Genomic DNA, 15,682 nt, shown 5'->3' on the forward strand with positions numbered 1-15,682 from the left:
AATTGTTGAAAATGGCTGATTTTTATTTTATTTTTTTGCAAGTTGCAGCCCCAAGAAAATAATTTAAGTATTCAGCTAATCTGTGTCCATGCAAAAACAAGTCTCTTTCCTTTCGTTCAGTACAGTAGCCACAGCATCTGGCTTTTCAGAGTCCTGCACCTCTTGGTTGATGAGTGGCGTTCCGGCTGGAGCTCCAGAGTCGCTGCTGTTGGCGCTGGACCGCGGGACTGCTCCCAGGCACTGTCCAGAGGAGGGCTGCCGTTTTGCTCCGGACCACTTCTTTGGTCTCCTGCTTTGTACCTGATGCTGCCTAGAGCTTCACTCCTTGCCTTGTAACATGGCTTAATGGCTGTATAGCTCCATTTCTGTGGCATAACAGGGCTTTGGGGTCAGAGAAATGAAGAAAAAGGAACGATAAAAATATAAAGGTGTCATTTGAAAAGGGCAATTGTTGCATGAAACTGACTGATTCTTTAATCCATGGCTTCAGATTGGACCAAAACTCAAGTGTCACTGAACTCCTAACCTGATAGTTCTTCATAGCTCTGCTCATTCACCTGAGGGCTGTCGTTAGGGCACAATGTGTGCAACTTCCTCTGAGAACACAGGATCACTTTGTATCCCTAGAAACAGGCTCAGAAGACACAACATTAAGCATGCAGTGTTACCAGGGTTTGCGACCTGTGGTTGGTTGGTTTGTTTTGTAACGCTGGTTGCTATGACAACAGTTTTACAGCTGCTATGAACGAGAATAAGAAGGTCCAGTTGAACTTTCCAGAGATGACTGGGAAGCTCTTCTTGTCAGAGGGGCCAGAGTTGGATCTACTAGGGAGGAAGGGGGGAAAAGTTTGAACCATCCAATCACCATATTGGATAGCTCCAGTTCATCTAAAAGGATCTGGGCCACTCCCATAAAGGATTTGTGATCCATGCGGCCATAATCTCCCCAGACAATGATCTGTTGGTAAAATAAAAAGGAGCAAGATATCAGTATAATCATGGGTGTTAAAAAAAAAGAGAAAAACTTTGTAAAAAAAAAAGATTTGATTCAGTTAATGATCTGACATCAAACATCATGTTAAATGAATACAAAACAGTTCCTGTCGAGTTCATTCTGACTCGTGGTGACGTGGTGTGTGCAAAGCGGAAGTGCACCCCACAGGGTTGTTGAGGCTGTGACCTGTCAGAAGCAGCCTGCCAGTCCCTTCTTCTCAGGTGCCTCTGGGTGAGTATGGACCTTCAGCCTTTAGGTCAGTAGTCAAGAACTCAGCAAGGATGCCACCAGGCACTCCGATCATGTTACATCGCTGTGTTTAATTACTGGGAGTGTTGTATCTAACTGCTGGAATCCAACCCTACATTAGAAAACTGTAGAGGAGTGTTAAGACCATAAGCACTTTAAGGAGAGTAGACTGGAGTCTACTGTGATGGGTTTGCAAGTCTGTGACTCACTTCAAGGAAAAAAACAGCGTATAGGGTTTTAAAACACTGGCTACTGCTTTGAAGTTCCAAAGATGTCAAGCTGTGGGGAACAGAAAGGAATGTGATGGAAAAAAGAAAAAAAGATGGTGGATATAAGGTCTCACTCCATGAAAAGGCTTTTCTTGGGTAAGTAAGGAATAGAAATTCAGTAAATACCTGTAAAACTTTTCCTTGGGGGCTCTCTTCAAATGATAACAGCTGCTGGTAAAGGGGTTCCAGCGTTTTTCTTGCCACTTTTGTTTTCTTTTTGGCGATGCAGACCCCATTATCTAAAAGATACACCTTTACATACGGTGCTTGGGAGAGAAAACACACAGGAGAGTGAGGAGCTCTGGCCATGGAATGGACCCTGTCCAACTTACAGGTATGACATCTTATGCTGAAATAGCTTCCACATTATGGCAAAATCCTTAGGTAAACAATGGATAATTATCAGCCATTCATGTAGTTTTAGAGGATGCTGGCACAGCCTCTGAGTTCATCAACTGGTTTTATAGATGAGAACAATGGATTAAAATAAGGTGAAATAGTTGCAGCGTCTACCAATATCTAAGAGAGATGTACTCAATGTTTATCGACTCTAATTAAACACGCTAAATCTGTATTATTTTGCTCACCCATCCCCACGAATCACTTATTTATCACTCCAAAGAGTGTGTTTGCTGGTGGTGGTGGGAGTACAAGATAGGGACAGGGTTTGATATGGTATGTTGAAATTAGCTGGCAAGAGGCAACCAATTATGAATTTTATGGCTTGAAATTTATCTGACAGACACTTCTTAAAAACCATTTTTATGCACGAATAAATCATGATATTCTTTACAGCACAATGGGTTGACTAGCTCCAAGAGTTTTATAAACACAATTGTCTCCACTACCACTGCAAGGCTGTACAATAGGTATAACATATATTATAATTTAAAGTTTCTTCAGGGATAGAGTAGTTAAGAGATTCAAAATAAGTGAGTCAGTGCAGGTGCTGAGGCTAGAAACCAAGTTTCAGAATCCTCAATAATTGTTCTATACATCATTTTCCACGACTTCAGGCATCTGAGATTGTAATGATGTTTCAGTACTAAACACGTGGCATCGTGATAAAAAGTCCTAACTGTGGTGCCTACTTTACCACGCACATTACAGGAAGTAAAGGTCACAATGAAAACATCTAGCAGCAGATCTATGTCTATTTTTGCTGTAATTCTAGAGCTCTAAGGAATCCCAAGGAGAATCTTGAAGCTCTGGGTAAACTGAAGAATAACATGAAGTACCAGGACAAAGAGAAACTCTTATGCACATTATGTACCTGTTGTGACAAAATGAACGACCTAAGTGTGGTGATTTTTAATTTGTAGTAGTTTCTTTTACCAAAAAGAAAAGGAAAAATAAAAACCAAACTCACTGCCAATGAGTTGACTCCATCTCACAGCAACCCCCACTGGGTTTCCGAGGCTGTAAATCTTTACAGAAGTATATTGCCCCGTCTTCCTTCCATGGAGTAGCTGGTGGGTTTGAACTGCTGATCCTCTGGTCAGCAGCAAATGCCTTATCCATTAGGCCACCAAAGCTCCTTGGTTTCTCCTACTTATGTACTTATTTAATAAATTCTTATCCCCACAAGATCACCCTCATTAAATGCTCACACAGGATGAGCACATAACTTATCATTGCCCCAAATCAGTCATTTAATAGACTCATCTGTTAGCCTTGATTACTTTAAAACAAGTTTACAACATCTAATAAAAAACAAAATGTCTAAATGAAAAGCCTGGATTATGAATACCAAAAGAAGAATCTCTTGCGTTTTTACCTGGCAGTGTCTTGGAACCTGGTTTGACAACAAGGCCACGGGCCCGAATGATTTCCACCTCCAACTGTCCTTTTTTGTCCATCATTCCTACCTGAATGTCACCTGATGGTGTACGGGGAAGAAATAAACACACCTTAGCATACAAACACAGTGAGAAAAATGGGTATGCCAAAGACCTTGGTCTACTACTCTTTATTTCCCACACAGTTTTTAAAATTAAAATATATTTAAAATTCTATGTTAATAATGTCATATTTTAAAATGCATTATGAATTAAGATAGAAAAAATTAGTTGAAGACTTCTCATTGTTAAGCTCCAGGATACTTCATTATTGCTGATGACATTAAAGACTATGAAATATACAGAATACAAATTTCAGTAAGACAAAAGAACAGAGTCATGTGACAGAAACTCTTACCCATTGCAGGTGTAGCCAGGGTCTGGCGCCCCACTAGCTGGGCAGGGCCAAGCCCATCCAAAAAATCACTGAATTGGCTATCAGAGGCCAAGCGGACACCGGGGAAAATCAAACTAGAAGTAAAATAACAAGTGGGATTTAAACTTTTAGGCAAGCCCAGTCTCCCTCCAGTCTCCTTCCTACGGCAGGACCCATCAGTACCATTATTTTCTCACTTAAATTTATTGTCTCCCAAGCCCCACTCCATGGCTTTCCCTCCATATTCTCTGGCTGACCATATATACTACCAGAAACACTTTTATATTGTATCATAAACCCACTGTCATCAAGTCCACTCTGACTCTTTATAACCCTACAGGGCAGAGGAGAACTGCCCCAGAGAGTTTCCAAGACTGTGAATCTTGATGGAAGCACGCTGCCTCATTTCTCTCCTGCAGAGCAGCTGGTAGGTTTGAACCGCCTACCTTTTGGTTAGCAGTCAAATGCTTTAATCATGGCCCCACCAAAGCTCCTCACTGTATCACTGGCATATGTTTATGCATCTTTCTTTTCCTTGGTTTGGAGGGCGGGGACAGTGATTTACCTCAATAACAATCAATACTTATGGAGCACTCACTATACACCAGGCATTATACTTAATCCTCTTAGTTATAGGAGGAGGTAGATTCTATTACTTAAGTTATTTTACAGACGAAGAAGCACTTCTGAGTCATCCCCATCAGCACACAAAATGTTTTCCACCTTAAAAAACTCCCTTTCTTGCCCCACCTCCCTCTCCAGCTTTGTCTCTCATTTTATCTCCTCCCTTCACAGCAAGATTCCTAGAAAAAGCTGTCCGTGTGTCATCTTCAATTTCTTTCCTCTCATTCTCTCTTGAAACTTGAATTAGCTTTTCATTTTCACTGCTCTAAGTTTCTCTAATCAATAACCACAGTGCTAAATCCAACTGTCAGTACTCATCTAATTCGCCATAACAGCAGCAGTTGACACAATCAATCCCTCACTCTTCCTTGAAACACTTTCTCCAATTTGTTTCCTGTACCCTTCAGTCTTCTGGCTTTCTTCTTTCTGCCACTTAGCCTCAGTCTCCTTTGCTCCTTCTGCCATTAAGTATAGGGAGTTCAATCCTTCGACATCTTCTTCTTTCACACTATCTTTTTTATATGTCCATATTCCATTGGTGATCCATACTGCCATCTCCCCATGGACCTCTCTCTCGGACCATAGACGCGCTCCAATCACTTACTCACACCTGCATGGATATCTACTGGCACCTGAAACGTAACTTGTTCCCAGTTGAGCTCCCAGCATTGCTCTCCTCTAAAAAACCCCAACTCTATTCCTCTGAGAAGACTCCCCATCTTAAGAAATGGGAATTTAATTTTTCAGTTGTTCAGCCTTGGAGTTATCCTTCCTATATCCTTTCCTTCTCTCGTTGTTGCTAGTTGCTTGTTGAGTCGACTCTGACTTATGGTGACCCCATGTGTTACAGAGTAGAAGTGCTACACAGGGCTTTCTTGGCTCTGACCGTAATGGAAGCAGATCTTGAAGCCTTTTAATTTGCAGTACTCCTGCGTGGGCTCAAACCCCAACCTTCACGTTGGCAGTTGTATGCAAACCATTTGTACCACCCAGGGACCTTTTTCTCTCATTACTCATATCAAATGCATCAATAAATCTTATTGGCTCTACTCTCAAAATATAACCATACTCTGACCTCACTAATGCTACCCTCCTGGTTGAAGCCGCCATTACCTATCTTTTGAATTATTTCAACCTTCTGACTAGTCTCTCCCTCCCCCACAGCAGTCAGAGTGATGTGTTAACACTGAAGTCAGACTATGGCAGTCCCCTGCTCAAAACTCTCCAATGATTATACATCCCACTCAAGGCAAATATCAAATCCTTACAATAATTTGAAAAGCCTATATTAAGTTGTAGGAGCTCTGGTAGGGTAATGCCTAAGGCACTTGACTGCTAACCAGAAGGCTGGCGGTTCAAACCCACCAGCCACTCCTCAGAAGGAAGATGGGGCAACCTACTTCCGTAGTGATACCGTCTCAGAAACCCAAGGAGGGGTCGCTATGAGTCGGGTCCGACTTGACGGCACAAAACAACAACAACAACATATTAAGTTGTAAGGAACTCTGGTGGTACAATGGTTAAGGCATTTAGTTGTTAACCAAAAGGTCAGTGGTTTGAACCCACCAGCCACTCCGTGGAAGACAAATGAGGCAGTCTGCTTCTGTAAAGATTTATAGCCTTGGAAGCTCCTGCCTCAGGGCCTCATCACTGTCTCAGCTTGGAATATTCTTAAATGTCCAGAGACTCGCTTGTTTCCTTCAGATCTTTACTCAAGTGTGCTGTCTGGTTGATTGAGCTCACCCTACGTGTGTCGGTGAAGAACAGTGCTTGAAGCAGATCCTCAGGTCTTCCTGTGGAGATGCCTCTGGAGAGACTGGCACCTTCTGGTTAGTAGCCAAGCGGGTTAACTGCTCCACCCAAGGCCTTCTTTCCCTATCTACAAAGTCAGAACCCCACCCTCTACCATATCTTCTCTTGCCATATTTTTCTCTGGTATTGTAGTGCCTAAGGCATTTGACTGCTAACCAGAAGGCTGGCAGTTCAAACCCACCAGCCACTCCTCAGAAGGAAGATGGGGCAATCTACTTCCGTAGTGATACTGCCTTGGAAAGCCAAGGAGGGGTTTCTATGAGCTGGGTCCGACTCAACAGCAGTGAGTTGAATTAATATACTACATATTTTATTAATTTTCCTTGTATATATAGACTTTAATAATTTGTCTTGTTTATTGTCTATCTTCTTCACTAGAATGTAAGTTCCCTGGTTAGTAGCCAAGCGGGTTAACTGCTCCACCCAAGTGGAGCTCCACCAAGTTCCCTGAGGGTGGGGATTTGGTCTGTTTGCTTCACTGTTATATTCCTGGCACCCAGAACCACATCTGGGATACTGTAAATACTCAATAAATACTTGTGAAGCTCAATCAATTCATCAATTAAAATATAACAATACCAACAAAACAAAACAAACAAACAAAACCCACAAAACAGATGAAAACCTAGGCCCGTTTGATTCCAAAGTCCATGGTCTTAACCATCAACTGATACTGTCTCCCATATAGGACTCAGAATCTCCAAGTCATAGCACACAGTGCCTGGAACACAGACGTATGGCGAAGATTTGTTAAATGAATTCATGAGTATTCATCTCATTTCTCCCCTAAGATTATAAGCACCTGTAGTGCAGGGGGCTATAATTTAAATGTATTTGTATCTCTGCAGTATCTAACATAGTGCTTTATAGTACGTGCTCAGCATCCATTTATTTTTTACTTGATTCTCCATCTCTTCTAAGACTTCCTTGATTAACATCAAATCTATTTCTCACATCTATCCCCAAATACTCAGTTAATTCACATATTTTAATCTATTTCCATAAATATCTCATATAACCCTACCTAAAATATAAAGAAACCATATACATCTTGTGTATATATATATATATGATTTTGCTCAGACAAATTATCCTGAGGGCATATCATCCTGCGATGCCAGCAGCTCCTAGGGCCTCACATCTGTGAACTGGCCACATACATGCTGCCTCAACATCTGATATTCTCATGGTGATGACAGGGCAAGGCCAGTCAACTCCACTTTCCTCTATTAACGTCCTTTACACACCCATCTAAAGATGAGGAGCTGCTGATTACTCCTTATTTGCTGGCAACAGGGCTATACAATCATCATAAATGCTTTTTTTTAAAAAAAATATCTTGGAGATAGCCGACTCAAAGGAAAGCTACTTTAAACTACTTATTTACTGCATGAACACAAGTGTACCTGAGCATTCCGTATTTTTAGTAACAGTTACTCTGAGGTAGAACAAAGGTGACAAAAGTAGCATTGACGAGGTGGTGCACCACGAGTGCTTAGTGTTCCAGTGCTTTTATAAATTATTTCAAGCAAGGGCCAAATCTTTTCTTTGCACATGTTGTTGAGAGTCACATTTTAGCAACTTGCCATGATAGCATAACACTTTACCCTCAAACCTACTCTCCTTGATTTAAAAAAAGCCAGATATGTCATATTTTCAGAGGCAGGTGAGCAAAAAGTGCTCTTCACAAGAACTCAGCCAGTGAAAATCAAAATGGCGCCGCAGAGCCTCTGAGTTGGCTTTTGTGACAACACAGAGAGTGGACTAGAGAAGACCTGCCACGGCCCCGGAGAGCTGCCCGCTGCAGCCAGCCTCACTCACTTTCCTTCTGAGCTGTAGCTGTTCATGCTGCCATCAGTGGACTCCCGGCTCGCCTGGCGAGTCATCCAGTTCCGCATTTCCACCGCCAGACCTGTCTCTGTGCTTCTCTGGACAGTGCTCCGGAGCTTTTTACCTCCGGCTTCTGTAGGGACAGAATACAAAAGGGTAATAGTTTTGTCTTACCAACTGGCAACAACAACAAAAATCAGCCAACGCCTTGAGATCCTCAGATGAAAAGAGCTGCATAAACACAAAGCGTTCTTATTAAGAAGACAGAGAGAAAGGGCTTTTAAAACAATATCCTGTTGAGTGGGATGAAAACTTTCTAAAACATCTTCAAAAAGCTTAAAATACCATTGTCTTACGTGCATTTAAAACAGTGCTCAAATTGGTAACAAAAGGAACACAACAGGTTCAACCTAAGTAAATTAAAATAAGCTTTGTTTTCATTATAATATTCAAATGCCAGATTTCCTTAGGCCTATTTCTTCCCTTTTCTTTTTGCCATAGTAAAGGAACTAGGCCTTCAAGCTATTTACAAAGAACAGGTGGTGAGTAATCCTCAAATTCTATTTTTACCTTTCACAAGAAAATCTATCTTGGTGTGGTGATAGGTATTAAAAGGTGAAGAAAGCCACACAAGGGAGAGAATGTTGTTTGATAATAGCTTCACATCCGGGGCGGGGGTGGGGGTGGGGACTTAGAAAATTTTGGAAGATTCTCCAAGGGAAATGAGAAACCTCAGCAATGTCACATGAAAAGAACTTGGTAAATTTTGGTCATGGGCAGTCACTGTCTTCAAGGATCTTACATAGTTTGGAAATGAGGTGGGTTTACAGAAATCAATTAGGAGACCAACGCTGTGACTGTTAGCTGCCAGTCAAGTCAGCTGTGACTCACGCTGATCCTGTGTGTGCCGAGTAGAACTGCTCTATAGGGTTTTTCCAAAGGTTGTGACCTTTTGTAAAGTAATCACCAGATCTGTCTTTCAAAGTACCTCTGGGTAGGTTCAAACCTCTAACCTTCCGGACAGTAGGCAAATGCTTAACCGACTGTGCCACTCAGGGACTCTTTAGAAGACCAAACAAGAAACTAAATCAGGTACCACAGAGGTAAGAAGTGCTACCTGGAGAGGTCAGAGAGGAAGGAGCCTCATAAAGGGAGTAGGATTTGAAATGGCCTTGAAAATATGGGTCGACTGGGACCAGTGGAGAAGCAAGGAGAGTGTCTTGGGTAAGGGACACAGCACAAGCAAAGGTGCAGAGGTAGGAATGACCACATACATTGAAGGGACGGTGCTACGACCCAACCACATACAGGAATAATGTGGTAATGGGTTAGCTAAAAACTGAGCTGAGATTATTAAGGGCCCCAAATGTTGGAATATGGAGTTTGAGTGACTACAGGAGCAAGAGGTTATAGTCCAAATTGTTCGTATTTATTTATTTTTTTTGGTCAGGCCTATATTCTTACCCACACTGACCCTATATTGGGATATAGCCACACGATATGCTCTCTCAGTACCTGTTATTAATATGTTCTTTTTACATTAATAAACATTGATTAATATTGCCAGTGACTTACTGAAATCCATTTTCACCAACTCTCTTATAATATTTGGTCACCATTTTGAAACACTGCTTTAAGTTTCATCTATTATTCATTGCTAACTTTAACGTACATCAAAATACATTAAAATGAAAGTAAGTTATGACTTATCTATAACTCAGTTCCACAGTGTAAGGCTGACATATTGGATTATTGGTAATGAACATGTTGTACTGATATGAACGGCAGGAGGCTACAAAGCATCCCCCGGTGAGGAGAGGAAGCTCTTCTTCACAGAGAAATGTCAGTTAGAATACAGAAAACGAATGATAAAATTTAGAAATCACCAATCTGCAATGTTGAATGGAATAAATCATTTAAGAAAGGATCATCAATGGACGCTAACACCATTAGGTGGAAGGTTAGGAAATGGATGTTGTTGTTGTAACGTTGTTACGTGCTGTCGAGTTGTCTCCAACTCACAGAGACCTTATGTACAACAGAATATAAGGAAAAGGATAGGAGCCAAATAATCATTCCACAAATGAGTTGTAACTGTTAAAGGGAAAAAAATACATACTTTTCATACCAGGAAACCTGGCTACCACCCTCTTAACCAAGTGATCAAATTTAGTAGCATTTGTAATTAGGCAATCTTATGTACCTACTGATAGGAGATACATACTATGGCCTATCAAGTTGTTCTTGACAAAAACATACAACTTCAGTCCAATTAGGTCTCTGGAACCAACTGCCTGTTTAGAAAAACACAGGGGACAGAATAACAAATGACACAATGACGAAACAACCAGATAAACCCAAACCATGGGATATTGTTCAAGACAACTGGCCTACTCTCTTCAAAAAGTTAACATTATGAAAACAAACAAGCAAACTAACAAGGTAGGGAAATTGTTCTAGATTAGAAGACATCAAAGTGATGTAGCCATCAAATGCTATGAGTGTACTTTGATAGGCCTCCAGTTTGGAAAACAAAGCAAAACAAACTTCCAAAAGCAAAACACTATACAAACAATTTTAGGGAAATCTGAATACCGATTTGATACTAGCTAGGATTAGGAAATCATTGTTGATTTTCTTACGTGGATAGTATTATATATTATAAAGGAGAATTTCCTTATCACTAGGAGATGCACGCCAAAGTATTTTGATCAAAGTGTTAGAACGTCTACCATCTACTTTCGGATGGTGAAATCACTCAAACATAAAACAAATAGGGTAAAATGATAAAGGAGTGGGGAGGATGAGGATACAGAGTCTTGGAATTCATTAATTTTATATTTATGATTTTCAGAGTTTTCTCCAAAAGCCCTATCAGAAAGTAATACAACTTTCCCAAGTGTGAAATAGAATCGTGGAAGGTGCTGGGCTGACGTGAGAGGACTAGGCTGAGGCCCTTCCTCTCCATGCAGCTGCAACGTTCCACCTCCTTGAAGGATGCCTCTGAGAATGAAAAATCACCACTGAGTGAGACACTCTTCGGTGAAGTTTGAAAATGTGGCACGAGGATTTGTACCGCAAACATATGACTGCAAAGGAAATGAGGTTCCTGAAGATCTCAGGACATAGTCTTTGCACTATCCCAGCAAAAGGGACTTGAAAATTTGGCTAATATGGAGTGATGAGAACCTGCTACCATTTGTCAAAAATAATACAATCAGTTTCTCGTGCTGTAGTGTACAAACAGCTTTTTTACATGCATCTTCTTCATAACAACTCTAACAATTCCCATTTGATATGGGAAGAAGTTAGAAGAAGACAAAGACATGCATGTAAGTACCCCAGTTGTTACACAATTCCCTGAAGCCATACAATAAGAGACAGAACCAGAGTTTATACACAATCTTGACTCCAAATTTACTCCTATTCCCTAAGTTATTGTCAGAATATAACCATGTTGGTAGTGTATGCAGCTTAAACCAAAAGAAAACCAAACTCCCTGTGTTGTTGTTTTTGGATGTTGTGATGTAGATTTCGACTCCTAGGGACCCCATGTGACAGAGTAGAACTGCCGCACAGGATTTTCCTGGCTGTCATCATTATGGAAGTAATGGGTCTTTCTCCCTAGAAGGGATGAATGGGTTCAAACTGACAACCTATTGTGGTGCAACGGTTAAGCAGCTTAGTGTAGAATGTTGTTGTTGTTGTTATGTGCCGTCAAGATGGACCAGACTCATAGCGACCCCTTCTAGGGTTTCTGAGGCAGTATCACTATGGAAGTGGATTGCCCAATCTTCCTTCCGGGGAGTGGCTGGTGGGTTTGAACCACCAGCCTTCTGGTTAGCAGTCAAGTGCCTTAGGCACTACGCTACCACAGCTCCCTAGTGTAGACTAGACCATTCTACTCTACCTCTGTGACTAATGCATAGGGAACGTCCCGTCAGAAGCAACACGTTGAGGTGGAAAGAGGAGAGCACAGTGAAGAGATCAGGCCCAGTGTCCGATGGCCCTCTTTGGGTTCCAGCTCTTTCATTTACAAGCTGGGAGACCTTGAGCAGCTGACCTACCCTCTTCGTGGTTCAGTTTTCTCAAACTATGAAATGGCGATGAAATAATAATGGCTACCTCATAGTTTTTTTGTGAGGATTAACAAAAACAATATATTTAAAGTTGCTTAGAGTAGTATCTGATACATAAAAAATCTTCAATTAATGGTACTATTATTATTATTACTACCAGATAGAGAATAAGAAAATGTGTATTTTAGGTCAGCCTGTGCTGCTAACTAGCCGACTCAGTGCCTTCTCTCAGTCATAGACTGACTCTGATTCTCTGCCTCATTTGTGAAAAGAACGGGACCAGGGCCCACGATCTCTGATCGCTGTTAGCTCTAACATCTATGAGTTTGTATTATTAGTGTCTGGACAAGACCACGAAACATCAAGGAGATACACTACTCACTGTTATCTGATGAAAACAAAGGATTCTAGCTAATATATTGGGCATGTCAAATAACCCTTCAAAACATGTTTTTTAAAATTACCTTTACTGATTCATTGACAGACTTATTTAAAAAGTAAATTCATTTTTTCAGCACAACAAAACCTTGTGTCACATTCACAATAAAAGTAATTTAGCCTAAATATAATTTAATAGAGTGATTCACATTCAGTGTTCCACAGTTCTTAAGATAGGGGGACTATCCCAGTGGCTCTAATATAATCATGCAAACCCTTCAAAAGCAGTGTGTTTTGTCTGGCTCCTGGCAGAGGAGGCTATAAGGGGGATTCAGTGCTCATTTGCTGGTTTGAAGATGGAGGGGCAACATGGCAAGGCCCTGAGAGTGGCCTCTGGTTAATGACAGCTACACAGGACTAGAGTCTGCAAGAAAATGAGACCTTAGACCTCTAACCACAAGGAACTGGATTGTGCCAACAACCTGAATAAGCCTGGAAATAAAGTCTCCAGACAAGAATTCAGCCCAACTGACACTTTGATTTTAGCCATATGATCCTCTGAGCAGAAAACCTAGCTACATCATGCTAGACTTGGGAACCACAGAACCGTGAACTAACAAATGGGGCTGTTTGAAGCTGCTATGATTATGATAATTGTTGGGTGGCAAGAGAATATTAATATGGTAAGTTCGGAGTCCTTTGAAGGTGGACCAACCCAAATTATTTAAAAACGTTTATTAGCCATGATTAAAAAAATTATAGACACATCACACACACATGTATATATAATATGTGTGTGAGTGTGTATTGAGATGTTGAAAAATACTCAGGTAACAAACTAGAACAAAGCCCAAATTTTGTCGTTGAACACTTAACCAAATCACTTGGTGGTAGATAATCTGAGGAAAAGTCCATGTGGAAACCATGTCTGCAGGTAAAAATCAAGTTCTTGAATTGCAAGACATGTTAGGCAGGAAGCAGGACACAGGAGATGTCCTTGTTATTCCGTTCTGCTTGTCTGACAACTCATTTACTTGGTTCTCTGTATTCAAAGAAAGCTACTTGATTAAACAAAAGACCAGAGGGCTAGTTTCCCATAAACAATATCTGAAAACCAAAAAAAAAAAAAAGCCCTTTGAGAAACCTGACAACAAATATCAAATGGTCCTTCCTGCTACTAACTTTGGAAACTCTCCTAAGCCCTGTCCAAGATGAGGTTCACTCTGAAATGCCAAACTCAATATCATAGTGACCTCTTTCCAAATTTTGGATCCTCAGAACTCATTCCTGCTTACCCTCACCTGGAAGGCCTCATCTCCTATTACAGACAGACTTCATTTGGATTCAGGATTTCCTTGAATACGAAAAATAACTTATGGAATCAAAGAGGTTGAAGACTGGTTGGCAAATGCTGAAAACCACAATTTAAATGATTTAAGGTAATAAGACACTATTTTCCAATTTTATACAAAATTACCATTTTCTAGAGTAAGTATAATTTAGAGAATCTATTTGCATTACATTTAAATAACTTTAAGTATGCATTAAAAAATTAGGATTCCTAAAATTATCCACGCAAGGTATTTTAGAAGCAATCTGAGAGGTACCCTTGAAATTCATCCCCTCACTCGCAGGAATGAGACCGTTGAAGTCCTGAGTGGTTAGTACCTCTTTAGAAGACAACTTTCATGTTTAAAAACCATAAATAATCTCACATTCAAAATTTAAGTCTCTTCCACCTGTTGCTGTAATTCCTCCAACTTTTAAGTACAGATAAAAACTAAACTCACTGCTGTCGAGTCGGATCTAACTCATAGTGACCTACCCTTGGGTTTCCGAGGAGGTATCAGTATGGAAAAAGAGATGCTCGTTGTGACGTGAATGTAAGTCAGGCAGAGACTACCTGTATAAGGCTTGCCTACATTATTGGTGTGATAGAGACGGGTGAAACCCCTGAGACTACGGCTCCTACTCACTCTTTGGGCTTGGAATTGAACTCACTTGCCTGGCTTAACCTGCCCAAATAACTGATAGGCTTATGGAGGTGAATAATTACACCGGGGAGGAGCACTCCATAGAACAATTAGCCATGGGAGATCAGAAGGACAGTATTTGCACCAGCGCAGAGGCAGGATTGTATAGGAAACAAAGACACAGGGAAAAGGTAACCACAGGGAGGGAGTGGGAAGAAAGTTGTCACATTGCGGGATTGCAATCAATGTCATGAAACAAAACGTGTATGAACTGTTGAATGGAAAACAAATTTACTCTGTATGCTTTCACCCAAATCAAAATAAAAAGTTTTAAAAAAAGAATTATCTCCAGCACCCTGCCCCACCCCCATAATAGCCACTGGGGACATAACTTCCCATCAAGAGATTTTTATATCAAGGAATGAAAGAGGTTGATTTACTTATATATTTGTAAGACTTCAACATGGGACATACTGTCATGAGTAGATTACTATAACTGCACATAAAAGTTTGCACACTTAATGTTTTATGTTTGTCAGGGTTTACTACAACAAATTCAGCTCTGCTAAAAAAGGAAAAAACAAGCAGAAGCTTTAACAAGTGATTTACCTTGGTCCCTCTCCTCGGCCTTAGTGACTGTGGTAGCACACAGAAGCAGGGTGCCTCCATGAGCCTGGGGCTCTGAGTACAGCCATACTTATGACTCTCAGTGGACATGGAGGAGCCCAACATGAGAAGAGCTCTTTGATGTTAAGCCACTGATACTTTTAGGTTGTTTGACATTACAACATAACATAGTGTATTAATAAGACGGACACATACACAATAGCCATAAGACAGTACTCCATTTTCCTGTAAATAAGAGGCCTAAATTTTTCCATTTTTTTCAACATCATTAAAAAAATACCACTTTGAAAATAGGAGTATTAGTAAGCTTTCTGAATTTGAAAACGTAGTATCCTTTTTTCATGGTCTTTGTTTTACAAAGATGTTAAAAGAAATTTTAATCATTGTTGTTAAACTTTGAATGAATATTTTAAACATACTAGAATAATTTTTAAATTAACTTTTAATTTTAGAATAGTTTTAGATTTACCAAAAAATGATGAAGATAGTACAGAGTTTCAATACAACCAACACTCATTTCCCCCCATTTTAACATCTTATTGAGTATAGTATGTTTTTCACAATTAATAAACTAACGTTAATACATTGTTACCAAAAGTCCACATTTTATTCAGCTTGCCTTTGTTGTTGTTG

The 15,682-nt window shown here is 40.4% G+C and overlaps 1 protein-coding gene across 1 annotated transcript in view; it reads right to left on the bottom strand.

Annotated features, from left to right (window-relative positions):
- Nucleotides 1–739: 739 nt before the first annotated feature.
- The window catches only part of RIMS2 (regulating synaptic membrane exocytosis 2), a 726,314-nt gene continuing 711,371 nt past the window's right edge, over nt 740–15,682 (bottom strand). Inside the window, exons 26-30 of the mRNA XM_042783638.1 lie at nt 7,984–8,125; nt 3,709–3,821; nt 3,290–3,391; nt 1,639–1,778; nt 740–958 (exon numbers count right to left, since the gene is read on the bottom strand). Coding sequence (XP_042639572.1) covers nt 740–958; nt 1,639–1,778; nt 3,290–3,391; nt 3,709–3,821; nt 7,984–8,125 — 716 coding nt within the window. The remainder of the gene's footprint in view (nt 959–1,638; nt 1,779–3,289; nt 3,392–3,708; nt 3,822–7,983; nt 8,126–15,682) is intronic.

Source organism: Orycteropus afer, unplaced genomic scaffold, assembly GCF_000298275.1.
Source record: "Orycteropus afer afer isolate SDZICR_OR568_19922 unplaced genomic scaffold, OryAfe1.0 scaffold00021, whole genome shotgun sequence".
NCBI lineage: Eukaryota > Metazoa > Chordata > Mammalia > Tubulidentata > Orycteropodidae > Orycteropus > Orycteropus afer.